The sequence below is a fragment of the Rhea americana genome, unplaced genomic scaffold (genome assembly GCF_003343005.1).
Source record: "Rhea americana isolate MKP2758 unplaced genomic scaffold, rheAme1 scaffold_162, whole genome shotgun sequence".
NCBI lineage: Eukaryota > Metazoa > Chordata > Aves > Rheiformes > Rheidae > Rhea > Rhea americana.
The window spans coordinates 635,132-657,987 of record NW_028185728.1 but is presented as its reverse complement, the minus strand read 5'-3'; the positions used below and the strand labels follow the sequence as shown (position 1 = coordinate 657,987).

Genomic DNA, 22,856 nt, shown 5'->3' with positions numbered 1-22,856 from the left:
AAAAAAAAAAAAACCCTGAAGTTCAACTTCTAAATATCTCTTAGATAGCTAAATAAACAGTTTTGCTTTCAATAGTGCTGAGAACCTGGTATGTCCTGCTGGCTTTAATGGAACATGAGGTACGCAGCATCCAGAATCCGGCAGTTATTCACATACTTTACCTATGGATTTAGTCAGCAAACTTTTTAGTATTGTTAAAGAAAARTTGGCTTCTGATGTTGGGGAATATAAAATTCAAGGTAGAAAGGCTASAGTATTGCTAATACTATTTTTTAAGCAGAAATAGGATCCCCGCAGACTTTGTTTTTTAGGGCAAAAGACTTCACCTGCTGCATGCTAATGGTTAGTTGTCAGGAAAGAGTAACTGAAATTTGCAGCATCATAATCATTATATTTACTTGGAAGTTTTTGAAGTTTATTAGTGAATGTTTTTCTGATTTCTTTAGTTTCTAACTKTYRAMAGTTAGAAACAAAGTGTTTTTTCARTTTTGTAGCTGTTACTCAGATTAGCAATGATCTGTTTGTACTTCGACTATGTGACTTCAGATGAGTGGAAGCTCATTTATACAGTTTGCTGCTCACAAGTGCACCTGTGTATTTAGCTATATTATTAGCTTTTTTTTTTAAAACTGAAGAAGATAATGTTGATGTAAAGCAAAAGAAGCAGTGAATGTCATGTGTTGACTGAAAACAGAAATGCTTAAGGTAGCAGCAAGGACTGAAGTGGTAGAGATGGAGCAATTTAGAATTGAGGGAACTGAGTTGTCAGAAGCTCACTGATCTGATGAGCAGGAAGGATCCCATTTCTTGTGTGACCCTACAGTATGTTACTTCATATTGAAATGAATTCTTTGAATTGCATTGCAGAGGCAAATTAATACTTATCAGTAGAATGTAAATCTAGTCAGCTACATGAAGTGTTGACATCTTAAAGCTTTACAGGCCATAACTTGGATGCCTAAAGCATGGCAGGGCAGAAACAACTAACTCCAGTTTCTCAGAAAATCTCCGTAAGAAAGGGATGAAACACTTCTACTTTTCTTCCTAATCTGTGGCAAAATCTTCGTAAAGCCTGTATGAGGGCCGAGGTAGGAGGGAGATAGAAGCACCTTTCCCAGATATCTTATGAAGTCTCTGGGTAAAGGGATAGTCTCACAGGATCATTTGGAAGAATTTTGCAGATGTAGCAGTCACATAGATCCCAAAGTTTTTACAAGCTCAGACCTAAGAGGGAGGGCCAGTTCACCAGTTCACTTGCTTTTTGGGAACAGGGAAGCATTTTAACTCAAAAGAGCAGTGTTTCTGCTCTTTGTCTTAGAGTTCCTCAGATTGTCATCTCTAGTGCAGGATACCATGTGCAGGTTTCTCCACGTCTGCAGCTGGTCAGGTAATAAGTCCTTTGCAGATTGATAGTATTATCTTCAGACCCTTTGAGCTTAGGGGGAGAGGAGAAATACTGCCATTAAATTCTCCTTATACAAATAACTTGTTTCTTTGTCACATATGTCTCTGACATACAGATGCTTTGCAGGATGGGAACGTAATCTGTATCTCAGTAAAAGAAAGCTATTTGTTGTACAGCAGGAGCCTCAGATGTCTGTCTTTTTTTTTTTTTTTTTTTTTTTTTTTTTTTTTTTTTTGAACCCTCCTTTTTGGAAAAGCTACCAGATCTGTGAGAAACCCTTTCAGGTCATCAGTGAATGATCTTTTAAATAATAAAGCTGTCATATTTCCAGGATAAGAGGAACGCAATTGAGTTATTTATCTTTCTACTGAAAGACTTTGCCTCTAAGAGAGCATACTGTTGTTGGCATAGGGAGTGGTATCTCCTGAGTAGTACAGAATTGTAAATTGTCATTATCTGGGAGACTCGAAAGCTCTACCAATATGTAACTCCACTTTGGGGGCTTAATGGATTTGAACATTGGCTCTGTGCTTCAGAGACTTCCATTGAAAGAGGAATAAACAAGATCTAAACTGTAACGCTAAATTAAAAACTAAACATAATTTATTTTGCAGTGTGGTGAGTAATCCCTTTCTCAGAGTGGAAGGTAGCATCCTTTGTTGTGGTGTGTTCTTTTGCTTTGTTTTTGTTTGAGCAAGAGTATCTTGAAAGACCTTAGCTGCACCATCCATTTGGAACTGAGGCTCCTCTGAGGAGGAGCTCTTCCTGTGCATGAGAGAGCTAGGAGCACAAAAAACCTCCGTCTACTTCTGTTCTCATTGAATTCCAAACAGATAGACTTGTCTGGACTAAAAATACCCTTGAAGTCTGAATATTTTCTAGTAATCGTAATTGGAGTAATTGATGTGGTTTAATGAAATATAGTGCAGATATGGCAAGATGTGCGTGCTTCCATAAGTCTACATTTAATCGTATAGCATTTAATCTACGTAGCTTGCTGGAAGTCTTGCATGGATTTTTTCCCCACCTACTTCAGAAGTGCATTTTTACTTAGTTTAATCCAGATGAAGAACCACCTCTTCTAATTTTTGGTTTCTTATAATAATGGTAGGTGGGTTTTTTTGCTTTTTAAAAATTTATCTCTTGCTTTGCTTCTTGGTCCTCACCTATCCCAAAAAATTTCTTGCATGGAGAAAGGAGAAGAGAAGTAACTTTATCTTCAGGAATAATCCTGTTGCCGTCTGCTTTGTCTCTACCCAGAACCCAATAATTTTCCAGTTTGTGTGAATTCTAATCAGTTCAAGCGTGATAGGCTGTAGGACGTTCTAGATAACAGGAATGTGGTTCCTCTGTAGAAAGAGCAATCCTTAAGAAAGGACATGATATCTAAATTTAGTCAGTATATAGTCTGCCTAGTGGTTCYGCCTAGTCTCCTTTTACAAGTAGTAATGATGCAGTAAGGGGTTTATTGTRTATTTATTTTCCTGTCTGTCTTGTATAGAGTTCAAGACAAAGAAATTGAGTCTGGGGCTCCAAAGTGCAACTTCCTTTTTTGTCTGTATCTCTAACTTCAACATTAAATAWCTCAGCCTCATTTAGTCGTTTGTTAGTCATTTGCTTAGAAAGTACCATTATACTTCCTTCTTTGTTTTCCAGGAAAGAGTGCATATCCATATTTAAGATGTGGCATGTGCTTAGTTCTTTAAATTTTATTTTCTCGATTTTTTTTCTTCAAAATCATGCTTATAGTAGGCAGCTGGTTTCAAATACAGTAAAGGTGGCACARTAATGATTATTAGTCTGTAATTAATAACATTGTGTATTATTTACATAGTCTAGTCTCTTTGGGTATGAGCAGATTTGCAAACTATTTCAGGTTCTCTTGATAAAGTAAACTGACATAYCCAGTATGATTTGTATTTACATATGTAAATCAAACCAGTATGTGTCTAAGCCACGCATGGAGTAACTTAGTCCAAATGTTTCAGAGTTGGTTACCAGAAATAATATGGGATGGAGTAAAACTGAGATAACTTTCTATAGCTTTTTTCACAAGAACATTGCTAATTACGATACGCATGAATAAACTCTTTTTGGTTTTAGTGTAAATAAAGTTTCCCGACAACAGTGAGAAACAGTGTATAGAGATGATGCTTAGTTTGTGACATTCTTATCCCTCTAGATTTCTTATAATTTGCCTAACTATGCAGCAGATTTGACTTAAATTTTGATATTCTCTTCTTGAAACTGAAATACAGATTTGCTCAGCCATAAGAGCTTCATTTGAGTTCTGTTTTTCATGTATGCCAGTTAATGTTTTGCACATGGGTTGGACAGGGTATATTTAGTATCTAGTGTGGAGGTGCTGGTGATTCCATTAGAAATGATGGCTATATGAATTACTGATATTGTTCCATTTGGATAGTGTAGCCTGTAATTGAACACAAAGAAATTGAAGCACAGGAAGTTCCGCCTGAATGAGAGGAGAAGTTTCTTCACTGCAAGAGTGACGGAGCACTGGACCAGGTTGCCCAGAGAGGTTGTGGAGTCTCCTTCTCTGGAGATGTTCAAGGCCCGCTTGGATGCAACCCTGTCTACCATGCTCTGGGTGACCCTGCTGAGCGGGGAGGTTGGACTAGATGATCTCCAGAGGTCCCTTCCAACCTTACTAATTCYATGATTCAATGATAATTCATATTCTTATTGCTGTTTAAGCATTTGAAAGCTGAATGCTGCTGCTGAAAATTGGATTGGCATTTCAGCTCTGCAACTTTAGGGATCCTCTCTTGTTATCATGAAGCTAACGGAGGCTCTTTAATTTTAAGCTTGAGGTCTCAACTAGGACTAGATCTTGTGATCAAGAAACTGTTTCTCTTTAGCTTCTGCTRCTGGGATCATTCAGCCCTTAACCTTAGTAAGATCTAGGTGAGGAATTAAGGCTTTGGTCCAAAGGRCTGGCACATGGCTTCTTATTAATGTTCAAAGGCTAAAAATCTGAAGCCATTTTGAACTCGGAACCCATCATGTATTTATTTCCCTCTCTAATTTGCAGAAAACTAGTTGTGAAAACAGCCCAAGGGACCTGATATTTTTCCATCCCAGCTGCTCCAGCTGAACTACAGCTGCAAAAAAAAAAAAAAAAAAAGTATTGTTTCTATAAACTGTTGAGTGTATTTTATAACACAATAATTCCCACAAAATCAGTAACTGCAGTTAATGACTGGTTTGTTAAGGCATTAACTGCACTCAGCTGGGAATGACCAATTTCTCTGGAATGGTTGTATAAGTACTAAGGATAATTCAGTAACACTTTCAAATAATTATTTGGTTAATTAATGGTAAATTCTTGTGGAAATCCTATCAAAGAACTTGTGACCCCCACGTTTAATATCCAATGAGTTCATTATGATTCATGTTTACTACCATAAATACCAGAAGAATCCATAATGACTGGACCATTATTTTCCAGGGCCGCCCTTACCGCTTTAGGCGATTTGGCTATTCCACCTTGAGTCATAAAATGCTTGATGCTCAAAACTACCAGCGTTTGTAGGCCGCAACTTTCTGGCACCCCACCGAAACTTTGGTGATTTTTATGAACAAGTTTGGCAGAAATCTTTTTCTTTTCCCTCTTGCTTTTCCATTTGGGGGAGTAATTGATGCCTTCTGTACCAAGTCATAAGGAAGTCTTTTTTTGCAGTGCCTGCTTTTTTTTTGGTGGGCATCCTACAGTAGTGGTCAAAACTAACAGAAAAGGTGTCACTCCCGTGTTTCAAAAAGCTGTTCTTTGGCCAGATACTGGTCAGGGTTAGAACTTTTTACAGCCGGGTCTCCAAACAATGATTGACTTAGGGATTTATTTGTTAGCTTTCAGATGAGTAAAACATACAAAAAAGATAAACTTGGTGCTGRCAGTGTGCATGAATAATGCTAAGTGTGTTAAGCATTGGAGCAGTCTTAAATTTCAGTCCTAATGTTTGTGTCTTAAATTGAGGCACGGAAAGAAGTGTGAAGAGCAATGTGTAAGCTGCTTTTTTTTTTTTTTTTTTCCCTAGCCCAGTGAAACTGGAGGGCATTTTTTTCTTTATATTTACTTAGGAGAAGCCTTTAGCTATGTGTAGCATTTTTTTTTTTTCATGCAATAGTTAGTTTTATAATGTCATTACAAATGAATGTGTCTGTAATGTAACTTCACAGGAGAAATAYAAAAGATGAACATTTCGTTGTGTTTGCTTAGAACAATTTGTATTATTTAGGCAAATATTRTAGAGTCTGTGCTTTTATTTTAATTGTTTTAATTATAGCCACAATAGGTTTCAAAGTTGAGTGTTAGTCTTTCCCCAGTTATTAGGTGTGTGGAAGGTTGTGGTTTAATCAGCTTTTTCATACAGATAATATTCCACTAGGGTCTGAGAGGTCAAATACTTCTTTAGGCTTGACATGGGAAAGAATGTTTCACTGTTTTGGCAGATGGTAACTTGAAATGGCAACTGCCAAAAGTTTCATGGTTTTTTGGTTATTGAATTTTGGAAGAAGACGAAAATGTGTTTTCTCAGGATAAAAGTATCATATCYGTGCTTCTTAAAGGAAATTCTAGTTCCCAGTGATGAATTTGCCTGGAGTGATTGCTGCTTGAAATCTTGATGCTCTTCCAAGGTGTTAAACAACTAATGTTCAGCTTAGCTTAAATAAAAGTGGGAAGTAAGCAATTTCTGATYAGGTATATGAGAATTATTAATACATTGAATAGTGATCTTACTACATCCTGGTCTAACTAATATAAACGTTCAGATGAGCATGCTGTCCCATGTAGTAATGCAGGGCTAGAAGACAGACAGCTCAAGAGAATGCTCAGTCCACATTTCAGCAGTGAGCCAGGATCAAACGTATCTCGGTTGTTGCTAACAAAGTTTGTCTAAGCTGTTTTTATAGAACCTTTCAGTTAAATACTTCATAGCCTGCTCGTATTTATTGTGCCAAGTTTTCTTGTATCTTTGTCTCTTTATTAAGTAGCCATTAATTATGAAAGTATACTATTATTGTCTTTGAATGTGTGAAAAACTCTTTTCCTAAACTCCTGGTGTGTGTGTGTGTATTTTTTTTTCTTTGGTATGTGGATTGCATTGAATTTCTTCTACAAGGCTTTTTGCAATGGTAGTTCTTAGATTTTTTTTTTCTTTTCTCTCTGGCATTGGTATCATCTTTAGCATTTCACTTTAACTTTTGAGACAAGCTTGTTATTTCAACAAGAAAGTCTACATCTAAGTCAACATTGCATTTGCTATTTAATTTCCTACCTGGAAATCAGCAGAGATTTTCTCTGGATGGGCTGTCAGTATTAAGTGTTCCTTTTAGAAAATATATTCATTGCAAAGTGGGAATAAGGAAATATTTTCAGGTGCTGGGAAGAGGATAGTAGTCAGCATTGCCTTTGTTTCCTCTTTGCACAAATACATTGTTCATTTGGCTGTGCCAAGCAAGACCCTTTCATTAATATTATGTTTTTGTTTTAAAATTTCCACTCCTTAACTAGGTCTTCTGTGCTTTTCACTTTTCCCCTTGCTATTTAATACTTAAAAATATCAGGCTTATGTTAATACGGATTTTTTTTTTAACTTATAGCAAATGAGAACTACAAACAAGTAGCAATGTGTATTCTGTATCACATAAGCATGGATGATCGCTTTAAATCGATGTTTGCATACACAGACTGTATCCCACAGGTATGTACTTTTCTATATGATGCAGTGGTAAGATGCATCCTCCCACAAATGTGCATGTCTTCCTTCTTCATAGYGTAGCTCACACTGACACCTGCAGGTGAAAGTGTGAACAGCTATGATGCTGCTGAGCGAATAGTGAGKTAATAGGGCAATTTGACTATTCTTGCTGTCTTTTAACAGTCCCACAAGAAAAGGATAGGTGGGGGATATTCTTTGTCAGTATTCCTAACCAGTGAGCAGCATCAGTGAGTTGGTAAAAATAAAGGTGACCTGATGAATCCCTACCAAAGACTGGGAATACTAAAGAGAGATTAAAATTTGTGCACAGTAGGTCCTTAGGGAACCTCATGGAAAGTATTTCCTTTACCATTTTAAGAGGCATTCTTTTCTGATCCCATTGGGTATCAAAATTTCAACGTCTACAGTATTACAGGATATGAGCTGGAAACCAGCCAAGCAGTGTTACATTGCTACGTGACAACCCCTTTTTCTAACTGCAGGCACGCACAATAGGGGAGGCATGAAGACTGTATAGACGGCAATGAAATACTCTTCACTGATCTTTCAGGCTACAGTTTGTCTCATAACTCTTTGTCTCTAGTCGTACACTTTGACCCAAGCACAGAAACAACTTCYAGGAGTTTGTTTTTGGGGGTAGTTTTGTTTTGTTTTTAAACAAACACCAAATTTGCTCTTATCAAGCTCTTACCAGTCCTGATTAGGCTGGAGTTGAGAGTCTGTTGCCTAAATGTAGAAGGCTCTTCAGTAGCTTTTTCAGAATTCCACCATGGTATCTTTTTTCCTGCCAAACATGTTTTTAACATCAAATGCATTCAGAACGGGAAGTTGCCATGGAAAGTTTTCAGAATGTTTCTAGTTTCTATTTCATGACAAAAATTGTAGTGTTTTTCCAAATACGGGAGGGGGTTTGGAGAGGAAGGGAGAAAGCTAATGGGGATAACTAGTGTATGTTACAAAGTGCTCTTGTAAACATTCTGCTGACTGCATTTTCTGCTACAAGAAGTAATTTTATGTTAAAGCATTTGCATGATATGAAGGACCTGCTTTGTTCTAAACAGTCACCTGCCAAACTAGAACTCATGCTTTGTGTTTCAGGACTCACTTTTGATGTGCTTTCAGGGAATCTTGGCATGGTTCTTAGCTCCCCAGTGCCAGATGTAAAGAGCTATGGAAACTTCAGTGATATCATGCTCTGAGCTTTAGTGAACATCGTTGTTCTGATAGGCAGTGGCTGCTCAAAGTAATGCTAACAGGGCATTATCCAAAGCCCAGTGGAATAGGAAACATTCCCGCTGCCTTAATTGGACTTCGGCTAAAACTGCAAAATTCTAAGGATGCCTCTGGCTGTTGATGTTTCAGTGATCAATGTAATTATTCACAGATCGTGTTCAGAGGCTGTTTGAAAGGGAAAAGCTGGACAATCAGAGCATAAATTTTATTGATGAATGTTTAAAATTAGGACAGAATGACAAAGGTAGCAAAAAAAATAAGGGAAGTGAGTATGGCAACAAAGGAAGAAAACAACGATTTAAAAGACGCACTGCTATTTGATTCTACCTTGGACTRCCAAATTTTCTTTTCAATAATAGCATTTGCCCTTTTGTGGGTTTATTTTGAGGGAAGGTGTGTATCTAAACGGGCAAATATTCAGTAATGAATGTTAGGCTGTTGTTGAAAGTGATCTGCGGGTCTGTCCCCTGTTGTTGCTTTCAACGTGTAAAATGCTTGACAAGGGGCTTGCACGCGCTGTCCCGGGTAAACATCCTTGCGGCTTCGAGGAGTTAGTGGGTGCTATTCTAGTAACAGTTAAAAGTGAGTATTAACAGTTCATTCTTGTTTAGACCTCAGCAATGCGTGTTTTGTTTAAATAGGTGAAAATGCCATCCAGATGCTTATAAAAGCATTTATTGGTAATAACGTGGCCAATCAAAGGGCATGGTTAGGCAGTGATGTCATGGTGATATTTAATATTTTACCGCAGAGCAGTGTGCAAGGTTCTCCGCAGCTACCCACATGTTTTCCACCACAGTTGTCYTGTTTGGCCCCTCTTTGATCTGTAAGCTTCTTTTCAGCTTAATGCTGGTAAACGTCCTCTCTTGACAGCACCCTTTGCTCCTGTCCGCCATTATCTGCTGAAGTTCAGAAACCAGAGCATCACTTCAAACAGCAGAGCTAGGGAGTAGCCGGTCAGGAGAGATTCCTGAGGCATGCAGTTCTGGCATAATCATTCAAAGATGTTTGAGCTGGGGCTGGGGAGGGGGTTGGACAGAGGTGTATGTGAACAGCGAGCTGTGGGGGTTGGCCTCTGGTCACTGGTAAATAAGTGAAGGCAGGTGCCAGAGAGTCTAGACACAGTGATTTCAGTCCTGGTCTGTGGTATCTGATACTCAATATGGGACTTGTCTGATTGAACACTACTGCCTCTTCATTGCACATGCTGCAGTCTTTTTACTGCCTTCCTGTTAAATCAGTAAAAGATGACAATGGACATAGTAAAAGCAGAACAAATTTAATTTTAATATTTCCTATTTGGCAGCAATTACTCTTCCTTTTGAAGTGGCACAAGGAGCAATCAAATTAAATGAAGACATAATGGGAAACATGGAGCTCGTACAAAACTATTATTTTAAAATTTGAACGGAGTTTAATTGAAACTGGGTATATTTTTTCTTTTTATAGAGAAGTAGTTCAGTAATTAACAGTGTAATCCCATCTCTTTTCTACAGATTTTGTATTGTGTTAGTAATGAGAATGTTTCCCTTCAAATAATTTGGAGGGTTTCTAAAACCTCTTTTTAAAGGTTTTGTAGCAGAAGAGTTGCAGAGGTGATTTTTGAGYAGTCATGTTCTGTGTGTTAAGTAGTTGCGTGCTTCTCTGCTTAATTTCTGCCTATGTGACAGTCAGGCTTATGGATTTAATAAACTAAAGGTTTTATAAGTTCTTCAACTCACCAGGGGAAATCTGATTCTGCCTTTCCAAAAGGAAGAAATCAGTGATAGCTTTTAAATCAGCACATGAAAGCCTCAGGAAAAAGACATTCATYACTTTGTTGCAACCTAGATATGTTTTATTTATCCAGAGATCCCTTTGGAATGACAACCTGCTATATGGCAATAGATAAACATACTGAACTGTTGCATTAACAGTTGTGGAGTGACATTCCTACAAGCCTGTTGTTCCAGATTAATATATTTTTTTCTCCTTTCTCTAAATGAATTGCTTACCCAATTTCTCTCGTGTTTAATGTATTACAAACTGTCTTGCCACCAGGGGGCAAACATACAAATATTTAATGATTAGAGGAGTTTGTTCCCCCCTGCCTGGTTTCTGACACAGCTGAGCTGTATGTATTATATTTTTATGTCCTGTCTTATCTTTCAGTTCAGTTGTTTCTATTTCCAGTAATCTCAGTCTTGTCATCACATTGCTGTGCATTATAATTTTGACATGTCTTATGAACTGAACAGGTTTTAGGAGCAAAACGAGTGATGTCCTACAGCCCCTCAGTGGGGAAGTAGTGCTGCTTGTCTACTGTAGTGCTGGAAGAAATGAAATGGATGCATATGAGCCATGTTCATGTATTCAGTATGCTATGTAGTGGGCAAAATTAGAGTCGATATATGGCCTGTATTGTAATGGTTAATAGGAAAGCCAGGTGTATAAAAGGATGGCAATCTGAAGGTTATTTGCCTGTGGAATCTTCCAGGAATTCACTGACACTAAACTGTGGAACAGGATTATAAGCAACAGCCTATTTATTTATGTTGACCTCGGTTGTTCCCTTTTCTAACCAGAAGAACAGAAGTACTACTGAGAAGTCTTTGGCTGGTATACAGTAGTGTTCAGCTCTAGCAATGAGAGCTGCAGAAATAAAACACATTGCTGCAAATTCACTACAGCTGATTTACTCATCAACAGAGTAATCTCAAAGYATAACAGTAGTACAATTATTTTGCAGTTAAATATCTGTTTACAGTGTCATTATTTTATTAAACAGCCAGGTATTACTCTGACTTTCCATGAACTAATAGTTGTTCTGTATTAAACCAACCTAAAACTTCAAAACAAACTTAGCCACTCAATTTTGTTTTTATATATATAAATATGTATACATTAAAAAATGTATATATTAAAATCCCCCCTTTTGCATTTTAGAAATGTTATTATCCCCAAATAGAGGAATCATACATCTTATCACTTTGACTTGTGTTGTTTTCTTGTGTCTGTAGAAATGCTGAATTAAAAAAAAAAACATAGTTGACATAATAGCATTGCTCCTCTTCTACGGCTTTGGAAAGATCAATGAGTGACTTGTGTGCTTGTGTTTCTTGGCAGTTAATGAAAATGCTCTTTGAGTGTCCTGATGAGCGGGTTGACTTGGAGCTTATTTCCTTCTGTATTAACCTTGCTGCTAACAAAAGAAATGTKCAACTTATCTGTGAAGGTAAATGTCCTGAAACTTCGCTGTTTTATTGGGGATGGCAACAGTCTGTTAAGGTGTAAGTGTAGCAGTCTGAGTAATGATTGCGAGGAAATGACCATATCCCTCTCAAATTGATCTTGGTGACAGAAGTGAGGCTGAGTAACCATGCTTGCCCACATCTCTCATATGTGCAAGCTGTTCTRTAAAACACACTGGTGACATGAGAACTACAGTTACCTACAGAGACCAAGATTTTGTTCTACCTGATGTCTAAAATCTAACTTAGCTAATTTGTTTCACCTGCCAAAACCAAATTAATAGCACAGTGATGACTTCTAATTACATCTTTCCTTTTTTTTTTTTTTTTTTTTTTTTTTTTTAAAAAAAAAGGGGGGGGTATCTTTTGGGTTCTAGTGATTTGTTTTGTGGTTTTCTAGTGATCTGTTTGTTAGATGGGCTTTGATTTTTACTCAGTAGCTGAAAGCTGCTATCTCCTTAGCTCCTTACACTGCTCTTCAGGTTTCGTTACTTTCACAGTTACATTTTGAAGCAGCACGTTGTTATTCAGTAGCTCCTTTTTTCACATGTACTCAAAATTTTCACCATTAACCTCTATAATATTAGAATTTAGATCTAAAAGGAACAATTGCAATCAACGAATTCTGTGGCCAGAAATTCCACTTAACACTTCTATCTTTAGCCATGTAGAAGAGGAAACAAGGATATCCAATTTTGCGTTAAATTAAAAAAAAAAAAAAAAAGCAAACAGCACTTATTAACAAGGCAAGACGATCATTTAGAAACATAAAAGTGGGACTTTTCCTGTGCAGTCATATACTTTGAATCTGCGTATGTGTTTTTATGTATATATTTCCACACAATGCATTCCATTATATTCTACATGACTGGTAAACAATCTTGTAAAGTATAATGATGTATTTGTTCCATGGAGTGAAGTGCAGAGGTKCAACAGCTGTGGTGCATCTCCACTCGCTGTAGTGTATTAGTAATTCTTGACCTATTCTTCCATGAAGTGAAGGCGGGTGAGGACAATTTGTGAGCTTACAAAATGTTTAGGGCTTATGCTGGGAGCATAGGCAGAGTTGTCCTAATAATGGAAATGAACAGTGTGCCAGGCTTCTTTTAGAGGTGTAATCTGCACCTGGAGCATTTAGGTATTTATCTGACTTTCTATCAGAGTGTGCCAGCAATACATATGGGCATAGTAGCTGTTTTATAGAAATTATAGAATAGAACAGATTTTTTCCTTTCTAAGTAAAACTTGGAAGCAGAAATAGTTTCTGTCTAGATTCTTTACCTTTCCCTTCTAGACTTAATTAAAAAAAAAAAAAGTACTTTCCAGTACTTGGCCAGTACTTTCCTTGTTTTTGTTTGGAGGTTTTATTAAGTGGTTGTTTCTTTTCAGGAAATGGTTTGAAAATGTTAATGAAGCGAGCTCTGAAATTTAAGGACCCACTGTTAATGAAGATGATCAGGAATATTTCACAACATGATGGGCCAACTAAAAATTTGTTTATTGTAAGTACTGGCTATTCCCTAATGTGATCTGTCTTTTCCTATTGGAAAGGACTCTGGATTTAGACAACTGCTGTTTTTTGCTGTTACAGGTATCCTCTTTGGTCCATATCCACTTTTACTCGTGTTGATTGATTAGTACTTACATTTTGTTCTATAAGGCTATTTCAGTTGATGAGTCAAACTTTGGATCCCTCACTGCACAGAAATAGGTCTTCAGCTGTATCCAATAAGTCCTAAAAAAAAAAAAAAAGATAACTCATAGGGTGAAATAAAGAGTTTTTAACTGTACCAAGTGGTTATTCAGATCTGTTTTAATAAGTGTCTCCTAACACCTGCATACATTTGAAGTTCCTTCTTCTGAAGGGACTTAATTGTCAAAGGCTCATTGTCCAGCACTGTCATTAGAACTAAATTCCAAAGTAGAATTACTGTAAATATTGAAAGCAGAATATTCAGGTATCTATGTAAACCTTCCCACTTAAAAAGCAAAAACAAAAACCAAACAAAAAAGTGTCCTAATTGTGAAATTTTAAGTGTAATAGTACACTTAAAGTATTAAGTGTATTATTATATTAAAATGAGCATTGAATTTCAAATCATCTTAAAGCAATACAGTATTAGTAAGAAAACTCATGGCTAGCTTGTAAAATATTTGAAATCAAATATTTGATTTGATACAAATCTTTGAAAATATTGTAGTCACCTCTCAATCTTTAAGAAGAAGAAACCATTACTGTCACTCAGGCAATATGGTGCTCACTATTTTCATTCCTTTTGTTTTCTAGCAGCTTTTATTAGTGTGCATGGTAGATAATTTTTGTTTGAAGAAATGATCCAGATCTCTTGAAAGTGAAAGGAATGAGAAGAAGAATGCTCAAATGCTTTTTTGAATCATTCTTCAACTAATAGTGAAGCTACTTTACAAGCCTCTCTCTGTTCTTCTGAGAACTGGTTTTGATTTCATTAAGTTGTGAGTTCTTTAGAACCCCATGTTGTCCATATCTAATACATTTGCTATCTATCTGCTGCTATATTTCTTTAGGATTATGTTGGTGATTTAGCAGCTCAAATATCAAATGATGAAGAGGAGGAATTTGTGATTGAATGCCTGGGAACCCTTGCAAATTTGACCTTACCTGATCTCGATTGGGAACTTGTGCTTAAAGAGTATACGCTGGTTCCATACCTCAAGGATAAGCTGAAGCCAGGTCTGTACAAAGTTGAGTTAGTCTTTCAAAGTAAAGTCTGTTTCCATCTAATATTTGTGGATATTTTAGGAAACATAACATTGAAAAACTGAAGTGTATGTACGCATAAAGTGCAACTGCCGCAAGATTAAGAATTTCTAAGGGACAGTGCTTTCTGCCATCTGTCTTACCAGGTTCTGCAGAAGATGACCTTGTTTTGGAAGTGGTGATAATGATTGGAACAGTTTCTATGGATGACTCTTGTGCTGCTCTGTTAGCCAAATCTGGAATCATTCCTGCACTCATAGAGCTTCTAAACGGTATATTGAGATCTTTGGGCCTTGCTTTTCAGAGATAGTAAGGTGCTGTAGCAGCCTGCTAACCCAGATGCATCATTCCTTTTCTCTTGCAATACAGGGGAAGGTGTTTTGTTTATGAAAGGAGGAACAGTTACTCCATTACTGATAGACACTGACTAATGGCCTAGTTGGTTTGATGTTACCACACCTGTACAGTTCTGGCTGCAGTCTGTGGTATTTCTATTTGATTGGAGCAGGGAAGAAAAGAGTTTGTGTTGTCAGGAGATGAATCTCACATGCATACCACTGAAGTGTCTAAATGACTTGTAAGAGCTAGACATTTTTCAAAACACCAAGAGGTTCTGTTTGTGAGACCTGAAAACTGAAACTGTTTTGCCTTTGTAGCTCAACAGGAAGATGATGAATTTGTCTGCCAGATCATTTATGTCTTTTATCAGATGGTCTTCCACCAAGCCACCAGAGATGTCATTATTAAGGAGACTCGTATCCTTTTAAAGATCAAACATTTAGAATGTCAGTACTTCATTTGCCATYATTGATGCTTGGCCCATGTTTCTCTTGCATAAACCTCTTGGTCTCAGAAGTCTCTTTGTAAATGGCTTATTTCAGCTGAAGGGAAGAACAAAAAAAAAAAAAAAAAAAAAAAAAAAAAAAAAAAAAAAAAAAAAAAAAAAAAAAAAACCCTACCCCAGAAAAACAAACAGAAACAAAAAAACAAGCAGCTTAGGTACACAGAGGAACTGCAAAATGAATACCACAGTGGAAAAAGTTAATTTGATCTGAAATGGGGATGACCTGTTAGTTCCTCTCTGATCTGAATTATTCTATGATTTGTTTTGCAATTCATAGYTGTAGGTCATAATCTGAATAAAAATTATATGGAGAATCGACAAACATCTTGTTGCATTGCACTATTACGTGAATATGTTGCATAGTCTGAGGTTAACAAGTACATTAAAATACTTCTAAGATGTTTTAAATACTCTAAGACACTGTAAACGCAAGCTATTTCTGTATTTTGTGTTCACCTAGTTATCTTTGCTTTTTGTTTGGCATAATTCTCCCAGCTTCTCCCTGCCATCAAGACTTGGATTTATGTTCCTAACTTTCCTCTTTCTCCTTTTTTACCTGACTTTTGATGACTGAATCTGTTCTTCACATTTCCAGTTCGTATGTGTAACAGAACATAGGACCCTTGCAAGCATAACAGATTAGTGATGTAGTTTTCTAGCAACATAACTACTTCTTAATGTAGCTCCTTTGAGCTCTGATGCATATCTGAGAAGTTTTTTGGGAGATTGTTCTTTGTCTCCAGTTTAGACTCTGGAATGGCTAGCTTTTTTTAAAAAAAAAGAAAAAAGCAACTATTATTTATATTTATCTGTAATGATGAAAAGCCTTTACCTTCAAATACCACTTTTCTTTTTCAAATTACAGGACTAGTAATAATATTATGGTTTCCACAATAGACCTATCTTCAGTATTTTTGAAATAAATACATTGAAAACTTTGTTTAACATAAAATACTCYCTAAAAATGACAAAAACTTTTTCAACAGATGAAACAATGCCACATGAATTTTTAGAAAATGTATGTTAGTCCAAAAGGCATATAATGAATGAATTTCTGATGGCAAATTAGAGCATGTGATGGCGCACAAGTTTTCTTCAAAAATTTGAAAAGTAGTAGAGTGTCTTAAAATGTGAATTAATTTAATTAAAAAAAGAAGGAGGGGGGTAGGGAAAAGGCTACTGAACTTAACATGTTATGGAAAATTCCACAGGAGTTCTTGATGAAATTTGCAGTTGGAGGAACCCAGGACTGTGTTAAAACTAGCATTTGTATCCTTAACTGTTTCTTCCCAGAGGCTCCAGCATATCTTATAGACCTGATGCATGATAAAAATGCTGAGATCCGCAAAGTTTGTGACAACACTCTGGATATTATAGCGGTAGGTCTGACTTTTCTCATGTGTCATTCAAGAACCTCTTTGCATGACATAATTTGGAAATAGTGACTGGATAGCAATAATTTATCCTTGCGGACTGAAAATATTTTTCATGAGCAACTTCTTAATCACGTAAGTGAAAGATGAATTTTCATGAGACAATGATAGTCATTATTCTAAGCTGCTTACCAAGTTTCTTTCCAGAAAGTGCATATGTACTTTGAAAATCCATACCAGTTAATTACATACTACAAGCTTTTTTTTTTTTTTTTTTAATATATATAAAAAAGAATACTTTCTCACTGGGAAAAAGAACTATTAATAACATTAMATAAGTATGTCAAGCTTTCATTTTTTYCCTAGTTCTCCAAACAAATGGTTCTTGTTACCCAGCAGCTTTTAGTCAACTTTTCTTTAATGCCTGATGCCAGTACTTGTTTGGAGGGGAAGAAAAAAATAATGTGGATGGCAATTCTGGAGCTGACTTTTTTTCTGCTGGAGAAGGTTATTAAAGCAGTTAGTATAATCTTGAAGTTTATAATGTTGTCCTTATCTTGTGAATAGATTTCTTTTCGCTACACAACTTAGTTTGTCCAACCACTCATTGATCAGAATAAACTTTTTGGGACAGTTGTTTTGTACGGAACTTGGAAAAAAAGAAATAATACTAAATTGTGAATACATGTTGCCTTATCAGCTCTTATAATACATATACCATGTGTGACCTGCTTCTGGGAATCCTGTTTTTACAGTACAGTATAAGTCCTTGGCTCCAAAAGCATTAACATTTTCAAGATGCTCTTCATTAAAGCAAAAACAATCTGATAACTGATTTAAACATTGCATTTCATTTTAAAATCCTTTTTGGACTGTTTAATTGAATGGACTGTTGACAAAAAGGAATTCCACTATATAATAGTGTTTTAGCATTCATTAGATGTCCAGGTCTTTTGGATCACAGTACCTATCATGAAAGTAAATCCTATATTTAAAGAGAACTGAGCTTTGAGTTGAGGGTATTATTAAAATCTTTGACTACTTAAATGCTTTTCCTACTATCTACTCACACTGTCATCTGCAGCAGAATTGTGCGTATTGCAGCTTGCTCTCAGGGAGGTTTTGTATATAGTAAGACTTAAATTCTACTCTGTACAGTATTATAGCCTTATGTTCTTTTCTTTTATGCTCTAATGCCTCCTAATTTACTAATTTAATATTTGTCTAAAGTAACAAATAAAAGTACATAACACTTTTGTTARTGGTTTTTGTTTCTGAATGCTGCTGTAGCATTCAAAAGGGGCAAGATTTTTAAAGATGAATTAGCACTTAATACTTATTTCTGGTGGGCATATGTTCATCTTGCTGATGTCATTTCGAGGGAAAACTCTGGCTGAAACAGTAGAAAGACTTGTCTACTAGGTGATGATGGACACTATGCTGAAGATTACATTCAAAACTTTTGTCATTCCAGGGTTAGTGCAGTTTCTAGATGTCTTAGTGGTTGATTTATTCGTATGAGAAAGTTTTACAATATGGTACTCACATTTCAGTAACTAGATTATTAATAGCATCAAATCAGCAGATCCATGACCCTCCAACCCCAATTCTGAGATCTCCTTTTTATGTTAGTAGTAGTATTCAGCAATGTTTATTGGGTAGGATCTAGAATAGTAAGTATATTGAGACACAGCTTCACATTCAACATTAACCTCTGACTAAATTTTTTTTAAGGAGTAATTTTTATGGTGGACATGAATAAACAGAATGGTGTGATAATCAATGGGAAGGTCCTTTCAGAACTTGTAGGAAGCTCTGAACAGGACTTCTGGGGTTCTGAGGAAGACTAAGGGGAGGAAATGAACTGATACTGCTGCTGCTGGGAGTGTAGAAGAAGAAACCATAGCATATACTAGGAATATTTTGTATAGTAGTAAATCATTTCTTTCTTTGGTGCTGGGGCAATGCTACATTTATGGAGAATGGTTTTCATTGCTATGTTAGAATTCCCTTTCTCAGGAGGTCTTCTCTACTTTCGCTGGGTCAGTGTTGGTTTATAAGTTGCAAAAACCACAGCCATCACCCACCAGCCTGCCTGGGGAGAGCAAGCCCAATAGGCCCACTTCTCTGGGAGGCAGAGGGAACCACTATTCCATTACTTTCCTGGCTGTATAATAAATTGATTGCACATCATCTCCTAATACCAGCAGTCAAGGCAGATGATAACGCGTCTTGGATGGTTTTGGGAGAAAATATCAAGCGTTAAGTTATCAGACCCTCAGATCTTGATAGGTGTTTTGCCATTCAGTTCAGAGGATATGGTAAAGCAGCGTGTGAACACTGAGGTGTTTGGCTGTGTGGAAATTTTACACTGCTAGTACATTCTGAGGTATCTGGATAGATACAGATTGCAGTCTCTAGGACTGGTGGAGCTTCTCATCAKTGCTAAATCCATGGCAAGAAAAAATTAAGTTTGCAATCTTGTTATTCAGTACATGCTGCACAATTAGTTCCTCTGATGATGGAAATCAGAAATTAAATGCTGAAGAACAGAGATTTGACACTTGAAAGTAATTGTTTTCTCAGGCAGACAAATGCTGCTTTCACTCATCAATAAACTCTATACAGTGTGATTCAAATAACACTGAAGAAAATCAGATGCCATATAAGCCTTAGGGGAGATATGCTTTCTGTAGTAAAGTAATTGTTACAGAAATTATGGAAATGTTACACTAGTGATGATTGTTTAATATAGCTTGGCTGGACTTTACCACTGATGAACTGAAACAGATGTGTTGCTTTAGCATGGTGTGTATGGGGAAGTCTAGAGTTTGCACTGGTAGACGCAAGATATCCATTTTGTCAACAGAAAAGTCTGTGTTGATAACTTAGGAATGGATCAGTTCTGTGTCATGTGCTGAGTCTTGACATCAAGCAGGGAGTTCAGTGAACTTTACACCTAACCTGGACAGGTTGGAGATGGCTCAGTTAAAAGCATGGAATCAATGGCTCGTTTAGGACATTCTACAGAATTCTCAGCCAAATGAAGTTGCTTCTTTCGCTGAATCAGAAGCCTGGACACCTGCAGTGGAAGCTTGTGGAAAGAAATATCAGTTGGCCTAAGACGGTTTTATTCTGTTCACCTCAAATAGATGGTATTATCAAGAGCTGTGAAGGTCATTAGTCTCTTGGGTTTTTGGTCCTCTTTCCTAGTTCTTCATTGTTGTTTTTTTTTTCCTGTTTATTCAAAGGATATTTAACCATAACCAGACCTTTGGACTGTGTAGTCTAATGAGCCTCCCCCCTATTTTTCCTGTTCAGTGTCTTGAGTAGTTTTGAGTCCAGGATTTACTGTAYCATTTTGGTTCTCCTGTGGTCTGCAGTGGATAACTTTGCTTTCTGCAAAGCAGAATGTCTTCTAGATAGCTACAGCATTAACCATATGTGCCTAAGGCATTATTCCAGCTCTCATTCCTTGCCCCAACTAGTTGTAATGAAAAGTGAATAAAATTTACCTCATAAGGAAAGCTATGTGTTAATGAATGGCTCGCATCTTTCTCTGTTAGCCAAGTGCCCTGGCACAGATCCTCCATGTAGCGAATGCTGGAATTTCACATAAGAAACAGGAATGTGCTGTGAACTGTCAGTGCTTTGGGGTTTGGGGTCAGCTGTATGAGATGTTGGCCARCTCTCTCAGAATCAAGGAAGAGCAGACCACAGGGATTTGGTGTGGACTTTATTTGGATAGGCAYTGTACTATGAAAATAGATAACCTTTGACTCCATCTTGGTGTCCTCATTCCATGGAAAGTGCTGTACTGCCTCCAGGAAAAGAGGTTCAACCTTCGCTTGTCCAGACTCGCCACTTCTGTGGTGTCTCTGTCATCCTCTAACAATTCTGAATAGAGGGAGGTAGGGAGAAGAGTAGCTAGGATACATGTTTTCAGTGATCAACTCCTGCGTTGTTAAATTTGAAATCAGTCCACTTTGGTGGCTTTGTGTGGTAAAGCATGCACCCAGCAGGAAAGGCTCTACCTGGTCTGAAAGAACAGTGRCCACACTGGAGGGAACATCAGAAATGGCAAGTGTGTCCTAATTCTTTTTGTCTTCACATAAACCTGGTTTTGTAAGATTTTCTACGTGCATTAGTACTTGTGCTTTAGGACCATGAAGATGAGCCTCTTCCACCTCTGCCAACTACTGATCTCTGTTACTTTCATAACAGCTGGCCGGGGGTTGTATTAAATTTTTCTAGAGGAAAAAATAACTTTTTTCAGCTACTGACAAACCCTATGGAAGGTGTGCATTTTATGTAGGCATGTAAATTTAGGAGGCATGAACATTTTCTTCTTTCTCTACTTTGTCGCTAATTTCATGCTGTGGGCTTCTTTCAATTCATTTCCTCTCAAAATATGTTTAGTGAAGAGCTTGACTGTAAAGGAGTCACTGGATTGCACAGGTGTAAATGGTGGAAGGATCTTTTGGCCTGTGAATGAATTGCCCTCTGGTGGTACTTATCCTAAGGTAGGTGTCAGACACCTGCAGGAGGTGATCCATACCATCTGTTTCTCTCCTTGGTTAGCAGAGGCACATAGCTTAAATTACATGCCTAACTTCTGGATAGCTGAAGTCAGACAAGATAAATCTTTCCCTAACTAATAAACAGTCAGTTTAACCTTTTATGTAAAGTGTGTTTTTTAGGGATGGTTAAGTAATGAATAAGGTAGCATATTGCTTTACCAGCTATGTTCTTAAACATAATGAGTGTTSAACTTACTGTATAGCAGCTTCAGTTTAGTATGAGGAATTGCATCAAATGAACCCTATTACAGACCCAATTAAAGGGCAACCACATTAAAGTGAAAAGGAAAATCTGTTTTTCATCAGTTGTGAGAAAACACAAAGCAGATCTGTGTAGCTCTGTGTTATCCTATAGCGTGTTAATCAGATACAAGGTGTGACGGAAGCCAGTGACAAAGGGGACTCCTGATAGGGAACAGACACGCTCTGATAATAGGCCAGTTAACGCTTCATAATATTTCAATGGTTCAGTAGTAAACAAAGTTGGAAGTAGAACTTCAAAAAGGATGGCACATTCCATGCAGAGTCAAACCATGCATCTTCTATGACACTCCTGGATTTATGGGAACCGAATGTTAAAAATGGTGATGTCAGGGAGCTCCAAAGAGAATAAAATCAACTTTCAGAACTTCTCTTTTTATATTACTGAGCTCACAGTGTTTGTAGTGCTGGAGTACAAGCACATTCTACCCACCTTCTTCTTATATCTCTCCCAATTTCTCTATTGGCGTAACATTTAGGAGGACTGGAGGGGATAAAGCTGTTATCTTCATCTCAACAGTTTTCTGATTTCAGTTTTGCAGGAATTCCGTAGTAAAGAAGACATGCCATCATGTTTAACAAAAAAAAAAAAAAGAAAAAAAAGAAAAAAAAAAGAAAAAAGAAAGAAAACTTGATGTATTTTAGGGAACTATTTTACCCTAGCTTTCTTTAATTTAGTTTCTTTGTGCCATTTGACTTTAGTCCTCCATTTACAGCTTTTCTTCCATTCTGTTATTTCGTTAGTCTTTGACCTGTTGGTGTTTCTGCACATTTCYGTGGAAAATCTACAGACGTATTCCTGGTCAGGCAATACCTAGATGAGCTTCTTGGTGTTGAGGTTATGTAATCATTTAGGTTATTGCAAATCCTCTTTAGGACTGATGCCAAAAATGAAACTCATGACATCGGTCAGATTCTGTTATGATTGTTTCTTTGTTCTTGTTGCCCATTCACAGTGAAATGTCTGTTAAAAACTTAAACAAAATACTCAAACTGCTTGAATGGATAAAGAATTTTTAGTAATATGAAAAATGTTCAATCTCATAGCCAGTGATTTGCCAATAAATTGCTGATCTTGTTTTCCAAAGATTAGAGGAATGATTGCAGTAAAATACCTGGAAGGTTGGAGGCTTATATACAAGATGGGAAATGTAGAATAGGTAAGAATATTCTGCCCTGTTGCTATTGTATAAAGAAAAGAACAGTCAGTATCTGAGGAATTTTAACTAATTTTTAGAAGGAYATGATAAGTTCGTGGCTATTTGTGACAGACGTTCAGCCTGTTCAGACAGTGATGTGGARTGGAACAGCGGTGTTGTGCAAGTGAGATTCATTTAAGGTTGCAACTTTGGGAAGATTTCAAATTTTATGTAGTGTACTTTCTTAAATGTGAATTAGGAGTTTAACTACTGACTTTTCTGGCCTTTCTTAAAGCAAACAAGGTAATGTAAA

The 22,856-nt window shown here is 36.9% G+C and overlaps 1 protein-coding gene across 2 annotated transcripts in view; it reads left to right on the top strand.

Annotated features, from left to right (window-relative positions):
• Positions 1–22,856, top strand: part of KIFAP3 (kinesin associated protein 3) — a 71,242-nt gene that overhangs the window by 21,223 nt on the left and 27,163 nt on the right. The window contains exons 11-17 of one of the 2 annotated variants that reach the window (XM_085300221.1): positions 7,028–7,128; positions 11,485–11,593; positions 12,999–13,111; positions 14,154–14,319; positions 14,493–14,618; positions 15,003–15,101; positions 16,484–16,569. In XM_085300221.1, coding sequence (XP_085156347.1) covers positions 7,028–7,128; positions 11,485–11,593; positions 12,999–13,111; positions 14,154–14,319; positions 14,493–14,618; positions 15,003–15,101; positions 16,484–16,569 — 800 coding nt within the window. The remainder of the gene's footprint in view (positions 1–7,027; positions 7,129–11,484; positions 11,594–12,998; positions 13,112–14,153; positions 14,320–14,492; positions 14,619–15,002; positions 15,102–16,483; positions 16,570–22,856) is intronic. The other variant, XM_085300220.1, reaches the window with a different exon arrangement.